The sequence below is a fragment of the Colobus angolensis genome, unplaced genomic scaffold (genome assembly GCF_000951035.1).
Source record: "Colobus angolensis palliatus isolate OR3802 unplaced genomic scaffold, Cang.pa_1.0 Scaffold101, whole genome shotgun sequence".
NCBI lineage: Eukaryota > Metazoa > Chordata > Mammalia > Primates > Cercopithecidae > Colobus > Colobus angolensis.
Genome location: NW_012111031.1, coordinates 6,415,389 through 6,435,098, shown reverse-complemented (window position 1 = coordinate 6,435,098; position 19,710 = coordinate 6,415,389). Strand labels below are relative to the sequence as shown.

At 45.5% G+C, this 19,710-nt stretch overlaps 1 protein-coding gene across 1 annotated transcript in view; it reads right to left on the bottom strand.

The window, feature by feature from the left end:
- The window catches only part of SIAH3 (siah E3 ubiquitin protein ligase family member 3), a 70,885-nt gene extending 52,555 nt beyond the window's left edge, over nucleotides 1-18,330 (bottom strand). Inside the window, exon 1 of the mRNA XM_011939952.1 lies at nucleotides 18,095-18,330. Within this exon, the coding sequence (XP_011795342.1) occupies nucleotides 18,095-18,229 (135 nt within the window). The 5' untranslated portion in view covers nucleotides 18,230-18,330. The remainder of the gene's footprint in view (nucleotides 1-18,094) is intronic.
- Between the last annotated feature and the right edge of the window lie 1,380 nt (nucleotides 18,331-19,710).

Below are 19,710 nucleotides of genomic sequence, written 5' to 3'. Positions count from 1 at the left end.
GTCAGACATCTTAGACTCTCTTAGAGTGAATCAACTCCCTCCCAGGGCCCTCAGGGTATTGTGTAGCTGGACCCAGTCAACCACCCTGGGTCTTTTTTGGTACACCCTGGGTCTTTTGACCAACTTTTGACCAACTGCTTGCCATGACAGTTATTCTACATGGCGTTCATAGTGTGTGTAAGAAATTACACACACACACGCACGTGCGCGCACACACACACACACACACACGGCAGTCCTTTTTAGAACAAGGCAGAGCTAAGCACACAAATAAAAGGAACAGAAAGAGGGTGGTGCATCCAAATGATACTGTCTATCCACATTGTGATTTAAAGATTGCACAGCACCTTGTCAGATATTTTCTCATTTGATCCTCGCAATAAACCATTGCAGTTGGCAGGGTAAGTGCTGCTATCCATTCTGGTTTTGCAACAGGGGGACAGACTCAGAAAGGGGACGTGACCTGCGGAAGGTCAGAGCTGGTAAGTGACAGGGACAGGTCTGATTCCATGCCCAGAGCTGGCTCCCTCTCCCTACCATGGTGATGACTCACCCTGGCCTGCTCGCCCCCAGCCTGCTCAGGGCCTCCAGGAAGAGCTCAGCCAGGCTTTTAACAATCAATCAAGAGTTTTCCTGAGGCGTCTGCACAGACTTTTGGCTAGTCTTCTCAGAAGCTGTTCTTGCAAAATGCTTTCTTATTTTTTGCCCAACCAATACTGAGGTCAAAAAGGAAAAACAACAACAACAACAACAAAGGGGAAAAAAAGCTCTTCCATTCTGCACCATTCAGTCTGGCAAAGCCTATCTCATTCCCGGAATTCTAATTGGAAACTGCCTTCTGTTCTCATTAGCTTGGGTTGTAGCAGTCATTACATTCCAAATAATTAATCCCTGAATGCCAATTTCTTACTAGAATTATCCTGGACTCAACAACTGGTTTTCTTAGCAGCAAAGCTGAAGCAATTATTCCTAGCTTTTGTAACTAAACATGCTGTGCTTGACACTTTACAATGTTTTTATCATCATTGAGTTATCAACATTTATCTCTGTCGGGGGAAAGAAAAGGCTGTCCAATTGTGAAGGCCCAGCAATCACACAGAGCTGCTTACTGACATGGATGGGCTCCCTGGGGCTTTCTCTTCTTGCTTGGAAAAAAGGGAGAATATCCCCTGGGCCTCAAATTTCACTGAAATTCAGAAGTTAGCACCTTCTGAGACTGAGGAATAGAAAACCAACAGGAAGATGCAGCAGAGAGGCCTCAGGTTCCAGGGCAGCGCTCCCTGCAAGCTCAGGGTCCATGGCTGGTGGGCAGCATCCCGGTCCTCTTGGAGGCTGTCCCGTTGGGCTTCCAGCTCAGTGTCTGTGGGACATGACACCTCCCTTCCAAAGCTGGGCCACCCAGAGTCAGGCCCGCGAACCGACCTACTCTGGGCCAGAAGAGGGGTGCTGACCATCTTGTGCCGGTACCTAATCTTATGCCTTCTGGAGGTGATGCAGGAGGAACTCCTGAGTTCACAATCCTGACTCCACCACTTGCTGCTATGTGGCTTTGGACTCATTGCTAAGCCTCTCTGGACCTCAGATCCCTCATCTATATAATCATAGCTCTATTTCACAGGGTTATTTGAGGATCAAATAAGTTAATATTAGTAATTAGAACAGTGTGTGCCTAACACATAGTAAGTGCTTTATAAGTGTGTGTTTAAAGACAAGTAAATAGAAACTTTCCTTTAATTATTAAAGGGCCTTTTCCTGTTCTTTTGTTCCCTTCAGCAGGTGTGAGAGGCCACAAGATAGACTAGAAGGGCAGAAGGAGGAAGACCGATTCTCTCCACCACCTCCCAAACCACAAAACTCCCTGATTTACTTGAATATACTCACAAACAAATCTCAAACCCATGTTCAAAAAAGTCAACCTTTGGTGTTCTTGTAATAGTGACTATTTCCCAGGCTCTCCAAAAATGAAATTTAAAGTATTTCTCAATAGCACGTAGAGAACTAGTCTTCAGATTATCAACTACTAATCAGTCACAGTTAGAGCAGCTACAATCCAGTAAATGGAAGCCGGACACACTAGACTCTTTTCTCTCCTTTCACTGCATCAGCATCAGGACCTACGAACTAAGGGTTCCCTCCTCACATCTAGTAATGCTAATAATAATAACAACAATAGTAATAATAGCAGCTAACATCTGTATAGCATTTATTCTGTGCCAAGCACTTTATTATATTAACTCATTTAGTCCTCAGAACAACCACAGGAGGCAGGCAGTTGCCATTTTACAGATGAGAAAACTGAGGTTGAGCTAAAACTCAAGTCCAAAGTCACATGGCTGGCAGCTGTAGAGGCAGTAGCTGAACCCAGGTAGTGTGACTCCAGAGACCAGCACTTAGCATTAAGCTAAACCTTCTATATCTTCGACCCCAGCTGTGAGCTCAGACCCAGTCTGGCTCAGAAACTTAACACTCTCCACAGGCTAGAGGGATCTGCGGGGCTTGGGACCAAGTCTCATTGCTCCTCAGGCTCTGGTCTTGTACATGACAGCTCTCTGAATATCACGTTTCTGCCTTAGAGCACGCCTTGGGAGACGCCTGATTCTTTCCCTGTTCTTCAGCCTCTGTTTTGATAACATGCTTAGTTTTCCCACTTCCTTGCCTTGTTCTTGCAGTTCTTAGCCTTTATTTATTAATTAGACCTACATCTACTGTGCACCCACTATACAAGCCAGTCATTTATACCAGGCCTGGGGATACAGAGCCCTTGGGGAACTCACCATCTGATAGGGACACGGATATGCAAGTGAATGCCTAGAGTGGAGAGTCTGAGCTTTGTGCGTAAAATCAGTGAGAATCAGTGAGGCAGATAGAGGGGGTCAAGGGTTCTCAGGAAAGGCTTCACAGAGGAGAAGGCGAGACTAGGTCTTGAAAAGTCCTGCCAGGTTATTTTATTATAAAGACACACACACGCATATGTTTATTGCAGCACTTTTTACAATAGCAAAGACATGGAATCAATCTAAATGCCCATTAGTGATAGATAGCCTGGGTAAAGAACATGTAGTGCATATACACCATGGAATACAATGCAGCAAACAAGATCATGTCCTTTGCAGGGACATAGATGGAGTTGGAAGCCATTATCCTCAGCAAACTAATGCAGGAACAGAAAACCAAAATACAGCATGTTTTCACTTGTAAGTGGGAGCTGATTATTGATGAGAACACATGGACACATGGCAGGGGAGAACAACACACACAGGGCACCTGTGAGGGGATGGGGGAAGGGAGAGCATCAGGAAGAACAGCTAATGGATGCTGAGTTTACTACCTGGGTGACGGGATGATCTGTGCAGTAAACCAACATGGGACACATTTCCCTATGAAATAAACCTTCACACCCTGCACATGTACCCCAAACTTAAAAGTTGAAATAAAGAAATCCTGCCTCAGTCAATAACCTTGTGGCTGTGACCCTGCTTCCTGTTCCTGGACGTTCCTGGATGTCCCCAGTTGCCTGTAATATTTGCCGGTGGTCACTTTTTACACACCACATCCTGCCTGCTTGGACACACCCACGTGACCTCAGACAGTAAAAGAGAATTGCATTTGTCATCTTTATTTTATAATTGGTTAGTGGTAAATGTGTAGACATCTGCCGCCCAAGTGCCAGCCCCATGTTTCCCACTGAAGCTTCATGTCTATCTGGATTTGTGTCCCCTAGGGACACCATGACAGTGGCCCTCGTCTTCTCAGCTTCACGTGGAGAAAACATCTTCCCAGCTCTCCCTTTTCTACTCCCAAATCTTTTAGGGAGATCCAGGGGGCAAAGGAGGAAACCAAACTTATTAATTCTACACTCCAGTAATAAAATAAGACTCCGAGAATTTAAGAGACTCATCTGGTGACTTTGGATTCGTTCACAGAGTCATCACTCATTTTGAAAATTTGTCCCTTCTCTGCAGGTCAAGGCTCACTTCCTTTCCTAATTTCAAACTGTTTCTCATTCCCAGAGGTTCCTCTCTAACTCACTCATCAAATAATGTGAGGGGCGTTTTGGGGACTTCCTTATTTAAATTTGAAAAAGGATGAAAAAAAGGAAGGAAAGGAGGAAGGAGAGAGAAAGAGAGGGAAAGAAAAATAAAGAAAAATAAAGAGAGAAAGGAAGAAACAGAAAGACAAGGAGGGAGGGAGGGAAGGAGGGAGGGAGGGAGGAAGGAAGGAAGGAAGGAAGGAAGGAAGGAAGGAAGGAAGGAAGGAAGGAAGGAAGGAAAGAAGGGAGGGAGGGAGGGAAAGAAGGAGGGAGGGAAGAAGGATTGCATACAGGCCAAAAGAAATCAATGTTTATGAAAGCACTACTGTGTGCCAGGCTCTGGTCTAGGTGCTTTTGGTTATATTTACCATATTAATTCTTCTTTAGCCTCACATTGTGTGTATCATTATAGGCGAGATAAACGAAGCTCAAGGTGATGAAGTAACTCGCCAAGGATCTCGTAGATACGAATATTAGAACTAAATTTGAAGCCACATCCTAGTCCAAAGTCCGTGATGTTTCCAACACATTGATAAGTGTTTAAAATACCTCTGTGGATTTTCTTTTCTATTAAATTTCTGTCACCCACGATAAATGGGTTAAACTCATAAAATTAACCTGTTTGCATTCTCCATTTTGTGTCTATTGTATTCACCACATCACCCCACCATTTGGTGTAAATTGCCTCAAACTTTTTCGAAAAGAGGCAGCCTGTAAATCAGTTCAATTGTAAAGACTCATCTTTGCACACCAAGGTCACCTTGGAGGGAGGTAAAGGGCAAGTGTCATCTTCTCATCTGACAGATTAAGTAGCCAAGGTTAAGCAACTTGCTCAAGATCACACAAGGAAGCAAGCCAGAACTGCAAATGAAAGCTTAGCCTCTTGATTCTAAGTAAACCTCCTTGGCCAAGTCTTTTCAAGGAGTGGGTGGTAAGTGCCTGGGAGCTCGCCTTTCTGTTTCTAATTTCTCTCCGATTCTTGGAGAGCAGCGCGTTTCTGGCACTTGCTTCAGTAAGCACACTGAGAAGGGTCCAATTGGCATTTATTTAATTACCATAAACAGATGTAGCACTTTGGCTTCAATGAGGCAGCTTCTTGATGTGCTCATCAGCCCTCCTGCTTACAGGGAGGCTCGCACAGGGCACAGGGGTGGCAGAGAACAGTCAGGTTCCTGCAGTGCCAGCGCCTGCCCCAGTGCCCCCAGGCCACCACCCTGGGGGACACTGTGACAAGCAGACATCATGGAGGCCAGGGAATTGTGATGATGGCACATCACTCATGTCTGAGGCCTTTCCTCAGGTTTCCTTTTCATTCCTTCCATTCCAGTCTCTCCTGTAAGCCTTCTGCACCCCTTGGTGACTTTTCCCAGATATCAGTGCTGTTTAATGAGGTGGCTCTGAGACCTCCTTTGGTGATTGTCCCTCCTTGGCTCCTGCCTGAGTGTTTTCCTCCCACTTTCTAGGGTCAATGTGGACACAGTGCCTCCTTTCTCTGGCTTTCGACCTGGACGCACGGCTTGGAGGCATCATCCCGCTTTCCTTCCAGAAGCCCACCTCTCACCCTGACGCCTCCTGCACTCGGTTCTTCTCACAGCAGTATTTGAAAAAGAAAATGTTGGAAGGGCATAAGGGGAAGCATTTACCAGAAACCAAGGTAGAAGCTGAGTTAAATTAGGTAGGAAATGGTCATTAAAGTTTCGTTCCTCTTTGATTTTAGAAAAAAAAAAATTTAGTTATAGAGTATGACTGCTAATGAGAAAGGAAATTTCAAAAGGCCTGTGGATCTCTTAGTGAACAGGTGTTACATGCTAAAAGCCACGTTCTCCTAAAGGCCATTTTTGCTTTGTATAAATAGACTTCTCTTTTTTTTTTTTTTAGAGAAAAAGCAGCCTGTTTCATAGTATGTGAATGCTTAGAGAGCATTTGCATTTCCCATGTGGTCAACCAGCTTCCACTGTTAGATAATGACAAGACAATCATATGGCCCAGATTTGGAGACCAGTCCCAGTTTCAGACATTTTTGTCCACCTGTTAAACCAGATAACTCCTTTCTTAAAAAAACATGGTCATAGAGCACAAACTTCCTTTCCTACAGGATAATTTTGAATTGGGCATTTACATAAAGTTGTGGCAAAGATTTTCCAGAAATATTGTATACAAATAATAATTTTTAGGCTGGGTGCGGTGGCTCACGCCTGTAATCCCAGCACTTTGGGAGCCCAAGGCATGCAGATCATGAGGTCAGGAGATCGAGACCATCCTGGCTAACATGGTGGAACTCCGTCTCTACTAAAAATACAAAAAATTAGCCAGGCGTGGTGGCACCCGCCTGTAATCTCAGCTATTCGGGAGGCTGAGGCAGGAGAATCAATTGAACCCGGGAGGTGGAGGTTGCAGTGAGCCGAGATCGCGCCACTGCACTCCAGTCTGGGCAACAGAGCAAGACTCCGTCTCAAAAAACAAAAAAAAATCGTAATTTTTACCAAGCCTGAATTTGGAGGGCTTAGCTCTTTGTAGAAGCTTCCAGACAACCAATTCTATGATCAGGAAGGAGAGCTAGCTCAACATCAAGGTTAAAAGCAAGAGCTAGGCCGGGTGCTGTGGCCGACGCCTGTAATCCCAGCACTTTGGGAGGCCGAGGTGGGTGGATCCCCTGAGGTAAGGAGTTCAAGACCAGCCTTGTCAACATGGTGAAACCCCATCTCTGCCAAAAATACAAAAATTAGCCGGGAGTGGTGGTGTGCACCTGTAATCCCAGCTACTTGGGAGGCTGAGGCGTGAGAATCACTTGAACCCAGGAGACAGAGGTTGCAGTGAGTGGCGATCGCACCACTCCCCTCCAGCCTGGGTAGCAGAGGGAAACTCTGGCTCAAAAACAAACAAACAAACAAAGACCAGGAGCTAAACTCTGCTGCTCATGGAATAGGTTCTGGACAGGTTACTTCATCTCTCTGTGCCTCAGCTTCCTCATGTGTAAACTGGAAATAGACTAATGAATTATCCTGAGGATTTTTTAAAAGGCAATTCAGGTAAATCACTTAGTACAGTACTTGGCACTTAGTAAGTGCTCAATAAATGTTAGGCAGTTAAAAAATATATACATAGTCTTAATTTGGGTTCCCCAAAAACAGAGCCTGAGATAAGGATTTGGATGCAGTGGTAAATTTGGGAGGTTATTCCAGCAAGCAGGAGGAAGGGAACAAGTCACTGCGCAGGCCACAGGAACTTGATCCCACCAGGCAGCATAGAGAAGCACAGAGGATGCTACCAGGATGGCCCGCCCAGAGCCAGAGCATCTCTGTGTGCGTTTATACACACAGAATGAATAAGACAGGGTCCCGGCTCAGCGTTTTAAAGTGAAATATACTCAATATTAATCCTAAGGCCAAGCATGTTGGCTCAGTTATTTGTCGTGAAAAGTAACTCTGAGGGATGACATATCAAGACATGCTTTAAAGCACAGAATTTTAATTTTTAAAAAAGGTTCTGCCACAAAGACCTGGGTGACACTGAGTAAGCTTTTCAACCTTTTTCTGTTTTGATATTCTGTATAACGGAGAATGATAATAATGTACTACTTCCCAGTGATGATTAAATGTAATAGCACTTAACATAGTTCCTCGATGTAGCATTTTGTGGTTATTATCATTATTGCTTTTATTGTGTGCGTAACTAATACAGTAGAAAACTATGGTCAGGGTTTCAGGATGTGTAGCCGCCTTGGCCTAGTATAAGTCATCATACATCCCTAAAGTACAGAGCGGGAACCCGAAGTTCCAAGTGGCCACTTGCCCTGGACTCCCTGGCACATCTTGGCAGAGTCGTAGCAGTTAGATCCGAGGGGCCGTGAAGTCTGGTTATGAAGCTGGCAGGTGGCAAGTCTTGCTGACCAGTCTCTTGTAAAATCTGTGTTACTGATCTGCATTTGGTTTCATCTCTATGGGGCCTTCCTAATGCCAAGCTAATCCTGCCCTCCCTCTCCAAGCATGCGCTGCAGTGGCCCATCTCTTCTGCAGAAGATCATGTCCTTTTCATCTTGGGGAGCCAGGGCCTACCGTTTCCTTTCTCAGGCTACACTCTCCTTGCTGGAGTGCTGGTGCCACAGCTGAAAACAGCTCTGCAATGTGCAGTTCCCTTCTTATCATGGATTTATTCTTGATTAAAAATACATTAAAGGACCAAGAAATGATTACAAGATATAGCATCTTGCAAGTAAAACTGACATTTCCAGTTAGACCGCAATTCTAAATTATCCACAAAGACCCTGTTCTTCTGGTAAAAACATTATGTTTGTTTCTGATCTGTTTTCTGATGGTGCCATAGTCAAGATGAATATGTAGTGTTTGGATCCATCCTGCTGTTTGAAGGTCTGGGACGATGGCTGCAAGGGTTTGGTGACTTCACTTGGAGCCTTATCCCTGTCTCTCACTATATATTTGTGCCAGCACTAGAGACATGAGGACCATTTGCCTTTTTAATGCCCCACTGTTGTCCAGCTGGTATATACCTTGGCAAGGTCCTGAGAACAAGACCCCTCTGGGAAGAGATCCAGCACTGTCATGGGGACATATTATAGAGTCAATGTCCTTAACCAAAGTGCCATCCCCAGCTCTGTTGGAGCCTCATCAGTGGGAACCTGGGGCAAATCACTTCATCCCCTTGAACCACATTTGTTAGACCGGGTCCTTGAACTAGAACATTATTCTGGCTCTCAGCTTAAACACAGTGTGCTTCAAAAGCATGGTCCTCAACAGGTATGTCATTTTACTGCTCTACCTTCCCCCTTCCCTCCAACATACAGTTGGAGTAAAAGTTTGGTCACCCAAACTTAGGCAAAGGAACTTGGGTCACATTTCGTGCATCAGGTAACATTGCTGCAGGACTCATCTACTAGTAATGATGATAACTACTGTTAATGGAGTAATTATAATATGCCAGGTGCTGTGCTGAACACTTTATGTAAATCGTATGTATATTTTTTGAGACAGGATCTTACACTGCTACCCAGGCTGGAGTGCAGTGGTGCAATCATGGCTCACCACAGCCTGGACCTCCTGGGCTCAAGTGATCATCCCACCTCAGTCCCTCCACCCTGAATAGCTGACAATACAGGTGTGGGGTTCATCATGCTCTGCTAATATTTATATTTTTGGAGACATGAGGTCTCACTATGTTGCCCAGGCTGGTCTCGAACGCCTGGGCTTAAGAATCCTTCTGCCTCAGTCTCCCAAAGTGCTGGGATTATAGACATGAACCACCGTGCCCGGACTGTACATCATATTATTTAATCTTTACAACAACCATTTTATAGGGGAGGACATGCAGACTCTGGGAGGCCAAAGATATTATCCAAGGAATGCAACATTGGATTCAAACCCAGATCTAACTCCAAAATTCATACTTTAGGTCCTCAACTAAAACATTTATCTTCTTTCCCAACACCACTTTCTCCACTTACCTCTTTCCTGAGGCTGGTTGCTTATAGACTGGGTGGGGAAGAAGGGTCTTGTTTATCTCTATTTGTTCTTCCACTGTGCTGGGGGCCAGTTTTCCCTACCCACTGGGCTTTGCATTCTGTGATCTTACACTTCTATTCAGAGACCACGCAGGGCCCACACAGGGGAGCATCTCAGAATTGCCATTATTTGTGTGTGTGTGTGTGTGTGTGTGTGTGTGTGTGTGTGTAGAAACTCAAGTTGGAGTGTAGAGAAGTCAGGCCTAGGGCTTAGCTCATTAATGTTTAATTTTCTGATAACAGTGGGATCTAGGGGTTCTGTCTTGCCCTTCCTTGATTCCACAGGCTGCAGCCTGGACTGAGCATCACCCCCCTTGTCATCCATGCCCCGCTCAGAGGGAAGCTATGTCCTCAAGGTGCAGTGAACTGCAGGGCAGAGAGAAAATGTACAGCCTCACAGGGACATGCAGTTTCTGCCTCCATCTGTCTCTCTACCCTGCTGAATCTCAGAGTGGTGTCACTGAGCCTGCAGATATATACCCTTCAAATCAGATACCCCTCACAGAGCCACGTACCCACGTGCTTACTCGAGCTTCTGCTAATGAAAAGAAGGAATGCATAAGTCATGAGGGGCACGTTTTCAGGATGAGCAGAGAAGGGGATTTATCTGCATGGCTCCTGGCTCTGTGAATGACAGGCCCCAGCTCGTTCAGCTCCTGTCCCACGCAGGCATGAGTGTCTTCCTGAGACCCAGCCTGTCTTCCAGGCTCAGAGCCCAACGGGGTTCCATGCTTTCTTTGAAGCTAAACATTTAGGACAAATCTGACTTTCACATGAGGCAAAAAAATTGTTCTATTCACAATTCTCTTCAAGGCCAAAGATAACTCACAAAATACCAAGAAACAGCAAGCACCAAAATTTGCAGAGAGGAAGGGAAGGCAGAGAAAGACAGCCAGGTGAGGCGTGTAGGGAGTCAAAGCCAGCTTTGAGTAGCTGCTTTCATCATAATGACAATGCTAACAATTGGTGCCAGTGATAATCCCAAAAGATGCAATCACTAACATCATAATCCTGAAAATTGAAATCCCCAAAGATCAAAATCCCTAAAGTCTAAAATCCTGAAAAATCTCATTCCCAAAAGATTAAAATCCCAAATGTTAAAATTCTGAAAGTCAAAATCTGGAGAAAGGATTAGTACATTTAGGTTGTGTGCAGGATAACTGCACCACGTTAGTTGTATCGTGTTAGGCAGAACTATTACCTTGTTATTGTCTTATGCGGAAATTAAGTATGATTTAAGGAGATGCATATGGGTGCTAAGTTGTGGACTTGTGAACTAAATTTTAGGTGTCAAGTTGACTGAATTTAAAAATACCTAGAAATCTGGTAAAGCATTATGCTGGGTGTTTCTGTGAGGGTGTTTCCAGGGGAGGTTAGTGTGTGAGTATGATTGAGTTATCTGGGGAAGAGCTGCTCTCAGTGTTGGTGGGCACCATCTCATTGGCTGATGGCTGGGAGAAACAAATACAGAAAACAAATCAATCTCTCTCTGAGAGCCGGGACAGGCTTTTCTTCTGCTGCCTTGGACATCAGAACCCCAAGCTCACCAGCCTTTAGACTCCAGGACTTACACCAGCAACCACATTTAAATGAGAGTTAACCATTGGCTTCACTGGTTCTAAGGCCTTCAGACTTGCAGCGACCCATGCTACTGGCATCCCAGGGTCTCCAGCTTGCAGATGGGCATGTCGTGGGACTACTAAGCAGTCATAATCGTGTGAGCCAATTTCCCTAATAAATCCCCTCTCATATATCTGTATACACACATATCTTATTGGTTCTAGCTCTCTGGAGAACCGTGACTAATACAGATTTGGTACTGGGGAAGCCGAATATCATTCATTCTTATACATTCCTTACAACACAGTGGAAGAGATCTGTGAAATTGACCCCTCACAAAAATGCTGTGATAAGTTAAGTGTATGAAGCTATTTAATGGTGAAAGATAAAAGTTTAAAAGCTAATTACATTGGTGCTATGATAGCAGAAAATCACTTAATCGCAATGGCCCAGCAATAACCAAACTTTCAAGTGGACAGCATACACTTATAAAATTTGTAGACCACAACCACTCTCCAAATACAAGTGAGGTGACTATTTTGAAGATTCTAGAAGAAGTGAAAATGCAGGTGAAAGACACGAAAAAACTCCCCTGCCAAATTATTTAATCATGTACTACTTCTGCCCTTTCACACACAGTGCCAATATACTATGCTATGTATTTAATCTTCTTATTGTCTCCAATAATAGATGTATACATTGTGTGAAGACTTATAGAGAGTTCTCTTTTGTTTTGCAGATTTTTTTTTTTTTTTTTTTTGCAAATTTGACTCCAGGAAAGTGCATTATCACAAGGTTGACCTTGTGTATAGGCATTGTGCGTGTGTGTAAAAACGCTGAAACTTCCTCAGTAAATAAAGAGCTGTCCTTTCTGTACATCTGCATTTGTGAAAGATAAAATTTCTTGAGATCTCGGTGGTTTGGGTGACTGCACATGCAATGGTGACTCGCTGGTTTTTGAGCCATCCATCAAAAGATTTACGTTGTCCATCACAGTGTTTCAGATAGCCACAGTTATAAAGCTGCGTGCACACAATTACCAACCATAGTAATATGCATTTATACATTTCCCTTTTGATCTAGTTCTTTATGAATATAGTTTGTCTGTTTATAACTTATCCCCATGCTACAGTTGTTAGTATATCTGAGTGTTTATGTTTGCAAAAATACGTATGTTACTATTGCCTCTTTTATTGTGTTAAGTGGCCTATAAAACACTCTGTTGCATTTTGTGTGTTTCTCTTAAAAATGTAAATAAGGGTCTTAAAATTTAAAAAATTTTTCTCCATAGTTATATTTTTGGGACTTTCATCTTTCCCAATTTCAACATTCAGGTTGTGTCTTTCAAAATTATGGCCCAAACTCATAGAAGGGGTGAGGGATTAAGGAAGGATGATGACTTAGAAGCTCTAATTTGTGAAGAAAATGTGGCTGTGGTAAAGGGGAGATGGCAAGGTGTGTGGTACAGCCCAGGGTGTCATGCTGCTGGCTCCGGGAAGGGAGATAGGGTACAGGAAGGGGACTCTTGCAAGTTTTCACTCTCACACCATGCATCTGGAGGAAGGGACTTTTAGCTTAGCATAATTTGAAGGCAACCTGGGGCAGTGTAGGAATATAGATCTGATGTTAGATGACCTAGATGACCTAACTTTTTTTTTTTTTTTTGAGATGGAGTTTCGCTCTTGTTGCCCAGGTTGGAGTACAGTGGCACGATCTCGGCTCACCGCAAGCTTCTCCTCCCGGGTTCAAGCGATTCTCCTGCATCAGCCTCCCAAGTAGCTGGGATTACAGGTGCCCGCCACCACGCCCAGTTAATTTTTGTATTTTTAGTAGAGACCGTGTTTTACCATGTTGGCCAGGTTGGTCTCAAACTCCTGACCTAAGGTGATCCACCTGCCTTGGCCTCCCAAGTGCTGGGATTATCGGTGTGAGCCACCGCACCCGACCTAGAAGACCTAATTTCTAGTCTCAATTTTGTCAGTAAGGTCTCCATTCTTTGGGTTGATTCCTTCCACTGGACATTTCGTGTCTAACCAGGTCACTGTTTCCCTTTGGAGGAACAGAGCTAGTGGATGAAGATGACTTTGCTAAGGGTAAAATATCTCCACAGTTAATTTTTGTTCTTGTTGTTAATTGCTAGGAAAATAATCCATCTTACCCCAGGGAAGCCATCCAAATAACTCAGACCTCTCTGTGGATTTCAAAGAAAGCTTTCAGTATCTATTTTCTAATTTTCTCAAACAGTCCCTGCAGGTTGAGGGATCACGGTGAAGAGAATTCCACCAAATCTGCTTCGAGGCTGCTGGATAAATGTAGTACAGAGGTAATCGGCTCACCTCATCACAGCCGCCAGCTTCAGCCTCCCCTACAACTCAATCACTGGCACACGGCTAACCAAATTACTGCTCCGGGCTCTGGGCCTCCCCGTTATGTGACTCAGGAGCCTCATTTGCAATCACCATTAGCCAGAAAAGCCGCACGACTGCTCTGAGCCCACAGAATGGAGTGTCATACAATATTCACAGAAACCCATGGGCCGGAAGAGGCTGCAAAGCCTTTAGAATAACGCTCGCACAGTGACCCCCACCAGCTTGGGGTCCCCTTCCTTACCCTTTCTCCAGCCCCTCTGGCAAAGTGACTCCAGACTGGACAGAGAAAGAAGACTGTGAAATGCCCAGAGCTCTGGGAATGGGACCATCAGAGGTGACTGTGTGGAGAAGAACTGAGTAACCCACATACCAGCTATTAAACAATCTTGTAGGAAGCCTTTAACTGCTTTAAAGTAGGTATTCATGCAGAACACTCCAAAGGCCACCTCTAAATCTCTAAAGACAATGCTCAGGTCTTTACCTCTCATTCAGCCGCCTGCTGTGCTATGTGAAACAGAGTTAGCAAAGCCCGGTGCAGCATGGGATTTCCAAAGATTATCCCATAAATGGCAAAGGCGGGCACACATCTCACATCTCTCCTTTCCCAGTCCTGCCTCCTCCTCTTCCTTACAGCTCCCACTCTCCCCACTGCCACTCAATACACATTTATCTGCACAGGTTGGTCTTAGAACGAAAGGCACGTGGATGCATCAACAAATGGTACTGAAGTGCCCTAGCTTTAGATTTCATATCTGTCAGGCACTTAATGCCACGATTGTCCCATATGCCCCTCCCATTCCATGTGTTCGTGTGTGTGTGTGCACGTGTGTGTTTCTGTTGTAACCCAAGGTTAATGGGGTTGTCTGGGGTGGTGCAGGCACGGGGTGGGGGTATCAGAGAGGGCCTCATGGAAGTTTGCCAGAAAGCATTTTGCTATTCTTCTTTCAGAAACTTGTTTATCAAAGGCTGTGGTTAAGAGGAGGAAGCCACTCAGCCAGCCTCAGCCTAGCTACTGCCTGCTTGGGAAGTGCTCATGACCGACGCCAGAAGGGCTCTGGCTAGCACTACAGAGCCTTCTCTGGAAAAACCTGGGCACAGGGACTGACCGATCCTCCCCTCAGAGGGCACCTCTGCAGATGGTGCAAAAGAAGGCAGGGCTGCCCAGGGCAGGACACTGTAGAAGCAGCTACTGCCAGTGGGAGTGGAGCCAGGAGAGAAAGGCTTTCTTGGTTTAGAAACAAGCAAAGGACAGGAGGGAGAGCGGAGTGCTGAATCAGGACCAGGAGCAGGCGTCCTCATGAGCGCCAGCCTGAAGTCTGCTCGCCACATTTCAATAACCACTGTGAATGAGGAAGCAGAGGGCAGCCGGCCAAGAGAGCTGGCTCCTTGACGGTCACTTTTCACAGGGTGGAAAGAAGTGGGGGCACCATTTGGAACCCTAATCTGTGCAAGTGGTCCTCAGAGACAGAGACAGAGACTGAGGGAAAAGGTCTTGTTTGCACTCCACTGCCTGGCACTCACTGAAAGCTGAGGTCTCTTATGTTCAAGGCTGGCTACTCTAAATGTCCCTTTTAATTAGGGTGAGCTTCAGGGGTGTAATGGCTTTAACCAGAGGATCTGATGTCCCCGGGAAGGCTCTGCCTTCCATTTAGAAGGAAAGGCATCAGCTTGCTTGAAGGAATCCCAGGTTACTGAGTAATCACCATAATAAGATTGAGAATGAAGGTGACCTGTAGAAGCATGGCAAATACACAATTTTCTTTGCTTTGTAAGTGAATTTTGATTATAACTCAGCACTTGCCTCAGGTTCTAAAATGCTGTTGGTTCGAATTCTCAGGAGAGCCCAGGAAAGGATAAAACACAAAAATGCTTCCACAAAGAAAAACACAAGCTTCCCAGCCCTCTTTGTAGCTACACGCAACCCAGAAAATTGAAAGCAAGATTGTAGTCTCTCTGTTCTTGGTCACCATTTCATGTACTGGCCTGTCATACAAAGTGTGGGGAAGCACGGCAGATAAATAGCTATTCTGGGTTAATATTGCCACAGAATTTTTTTTTCCTTTAAAAAAAGAAGGACATTCCTCCTCATTACATAGATCACAGCTTATTACATCCAAGGCAATTTCCGTGGTCTGTTTATGGAAATTAGTGTTTAGAAGGAGATTTTTTTTTGAGGTTACATGTGCTTTTTAATACAAGCAGTGGGGCAGTGATGCTCCTATAGAGTTAGTCCTTTTAAAACTCTGCAAATGACTATCAGCCCTTAGGTTTGAGAAGGGGGTACAACTTACCTGATGGGCCACCTGCACCCTCCAGGTCTCTCCCTACCTGGAGCCCTCTCCAAATCCTGTGTGCCTCATTCCACATCCTGGGGACATTAGCAGCACTCAACTTGCTTTATCTGGGGTGATGCTCCTCTGAGCAAAAATCCCTAAGTGTTTTTTTATGGGAAATGAAAAGCCAGATAAGCGTGTAAGTGAAAAAGTGAGCCCTGGCCTCTCAAAGCATATCATCCATTTTTATGTTACTGATTATCTGATTTCTAAATTGCCTGAATGTGTGCAGTGACAACTTTTGAATTTGCTATTGGAACTCTACAAATTATATATACAATAACATACATCATTTTTAGAGGAGAGTTGTGAAACACCTCTGATACCTCTCTTCAGTCTCAAAAGCTGAGGTGGAGAAAGGGCAGATGTTCATAAGCCCATTTAAAAGGTGAGGAAGGGAAGGCTCAAAGAGGTGCAGGAGGCATTTAAGTTCACACAGCTGGCCAGAGCTGACTCAAGGCCTCCAACCCTAACTCTGGACTCCTGGGTCAGGGCGGCAAGACGATTTGTCAATACCCAGGCAGACATCATTGAGAAATACACACACCTGGTTTCCTCTCACTCCACACAGAGGCCTTAACACCTTGCTATTCTCCATCATCAGCTGCAGTCAATGAACCATATAAATTCAAACTTCAGAAATGCTAAAGTCTCATAAGCAATTTTTAAAGGTATTAAAATACAAAACAGAAGTAAATAAAATTTCTTGCCCCAGGGAACTAACTAATGCAAAGTGACAAAATAATGGAAGTTTGAATGCGGTCTCAAAAGTGGCCATAAAATGGAAATCAGAATTATGTTTTAATGTGTATGCTATATACTTGCTTTGCCAAGGGTGACTGGTGTGAATTCTTATTTATAAAACTAAATTATACAAGAAGAAAAGAAATAGTGGAATGAGAGGAAAGAGCTCGCAAGCAAGAGCAGGTGTGAACAGTTGCATGTGATGGTATTCGTCACAGCTGGGGTACCAGAGAGAGAGTCAGATCCTAGGTCAGGTGCACCATAGGGGTCCCAGGACAGTCCATCGCTCCTCCACCAGGACTGGCCTTGGCATGTAGCCCCAGCAGCTCCAGGCAGCTGTCTTTCCGCGGAACTTCTAGGAGTGGGGGTACCCATCAGCGCTGACCTGCGGCGCTGCAGCTGAGGATAGTCTGGCCGTGGGAGTTTATAAAGTAATGGACAACAGGCAATGCTCTTCCTCCCCAACAGCAGTGGTCAGAGGGACAGATCTATCCTCACAGAGACTGTCGGGCACTGGCGCTGCAGACATGGCCCCTCCCCCCGGCACTCAGTCCTGTCTGCCTTACACAGGAGGACAGGAAAGGAACTTCCAACGAGTCCACCTTTTATGTTAGGAGAGAGGCAAGGTGCTGAGTTTCCCATCCGGGGAGTTCAGCTTCACCGTCTCCCCAGCCCCCACTCCCCTGACTTCCCCTCCTCCCTACCACCCCTAGCCAGTGGCCCATCGTTTCTTTCCCGGTCAGTCTTGGCTGTGATGTTTAGCGGCTCTGCCGGACCCCATATTTTGTCTGGTCTCTAAAAGGGCACTGACCTGAGGGTACAAATGCAGAGACCGCGGGGCAGCTAGGCAGCCACGAGCAACCCAGCACCCAGCTGCCTAGGGAGCTCCAGGCAGCCGCGGCAGCAGCTCGGAGCTGGTTTCATTATTACACAATCCAGGCAAATCCTGCTCCAGTACAAGGAGCGCATCTAACCAGCAGGAAGGAAATAAGCCAAAATCCTCCCGACACCACACACGAGTCCGAGGACAAGGACACTTTGCAGAAAGAACCCTCCCCCACCCCCACCAACCTCCAGGTCCCTGTTTCAGGATTCCTTCACCCCGCAGTGGCTTCTAAAATCCTCGTGTTTGACCACCTCTCCCAACACATGGGACAGAGAGCAATTTGGCCAACTTCAAATCCTGTCTCCCGAGCACTTGCCCACAAATATTAGGGGGAGCGATGGGGACGCCCCCCTGTTCCCTCCACCACCCTCACTTCTGCCCCCCACGCCACTCTCAGGTTGACAGCGTCGGGGAAACACACCAGACCATCAATCCAATTTTTCCTGCCAGTTAGGGAGACAACACTCGGTCACTAACAGCACCCAGCCACCTAGAGAGCGAGAGTGAGCCGAGGCAAACACGCCGGATTCCAGACACAGTCCCAGCCCCCGCGACCCGGCTTTGCAAAGGGCTGCACGCGCTGGCCGGAGGGTCGCTGCCGCCTCCGAGAAAGGACTTGAACCTGAGCCCAGTGAAGATAAAATGACACAGACTCACCTTTAGGCTGTGAGTGGGGTTGACGACACAGACAAGTTGCCCGGCAGCTGAGAAAACCCGTTTAGCTTTGTAGTGCTGAAATCGGAGATGAATGAGATCTAATACAGCCCCAAAGCACTGGGTAAAGAAAAGCATCACAACTTTTGGGGGGTTGTTGGCCCGGGAAGGCAGCGGAGGAAGCTGTGAGTCCTTAGGCTCTGGAAGGAGCGCAGCCTCTGAGACACTCCGCTCCAGCCCAGCTTAGCGCGCCTTCATATTCATCATCAAAATAAGACGGTTAGAATCTTGCAGCAGTGAGGCGGCCAATCAAAAGGACAGAAATGTTATCCTTGAGGTGCAGAGACAGCCAATAACAAATGCCTTCCCTACCGAAACTCCCTGATGAATTGAACCTGGCGGAGAACGTATTATTGAACATTACCATAGATCAGCACATTGCATTTATCTTGTGATTACAGCCAACCATACCTAATGCTGGGGAGATAGGCTGACAAAATTGATTGCTTAATGTGTCTCCATTTATTAATTGACTTAATTTAACATGAGAGTCTTTCTTAATGCCCTGGCAAGAACGTAAAGCGTTTAAGCAGCCAAATAGTACAACACCCCGCTCCAAAGTAGGCAGATGGATAACGCAGATCGTGGCTCGACTCACCAGAGCTGCTTGGGAGAAAATAAAATATTACTAGACTCTGATTCCAGATAAGGACTTGGCAGCAGCAAAAATGTGTATCTTTCAATCTTGCGTTCTGACTTTCTGCAATTTGGATTACAGCCCCTTGATAAATCTTACTCTCCACTCTTTATCAAAGAAAAGAATCCCTGACAAATGCATTTGGAGTTGAGGGGTGGAGGGAAGCACATATATATGTATTACTATATATATATATTCTTTTTTTCAAAATACTGTGATTACTGAAGTCTGAAAGTATTAAAGGATAAAAATGCACAGACTATGCTTCAAAAAATAATGAAATCCCTGATGCATGAATGCACACACACAGAAAAACCTACACTGAGAGGAAAGAGGCTTGTAAATCAACAAAATAATTACAGATGCAGAGAACCTTTGCTTGTCATTCATTTGCATATTGGTGGGCAGCAAATTGCTAATTAACCACTAGATTGTTGGAGACATTAAAATAGAGATTAAGGATGCACCTACCACATCATTTACTTGTTTCTGCAAATGCTAGCAGCACATTTCTGTGCTGGCACAGGGAGAAGGGATTCCAGTCCTCAGACTGCAAACCTGTCCTTGCTCCCCAGAACAGGGCTGCTAGGGGGACAGGAGGCTGCTGGTTCTTGAAGAAAGATTCCTAAGCAGTACTTGAAGGACTTTGGGTTTTTCGGGACTAGCTCTGATGGTTTAGTCTTTGCAGCTGAAGCAGGGGAGTTGAGTGTATTGTGTTTTCCCTCTTCACTGGCTGTTTCTTTGTTGAGAAGTCAGGCCAGATCCAGTGCTGCCTGGAGCAGGATCAGCCCCCCACTGTGAATTGCACCCTGTGAGTGTGAGCCCATTGCCCCCTCCTGCATGGCTCTTGTTCTGCTCTGGCTACAATGCTTGGGTTGTACTGTATGCAAAACATATGCACACGTGGAACACCTAGGTCTGT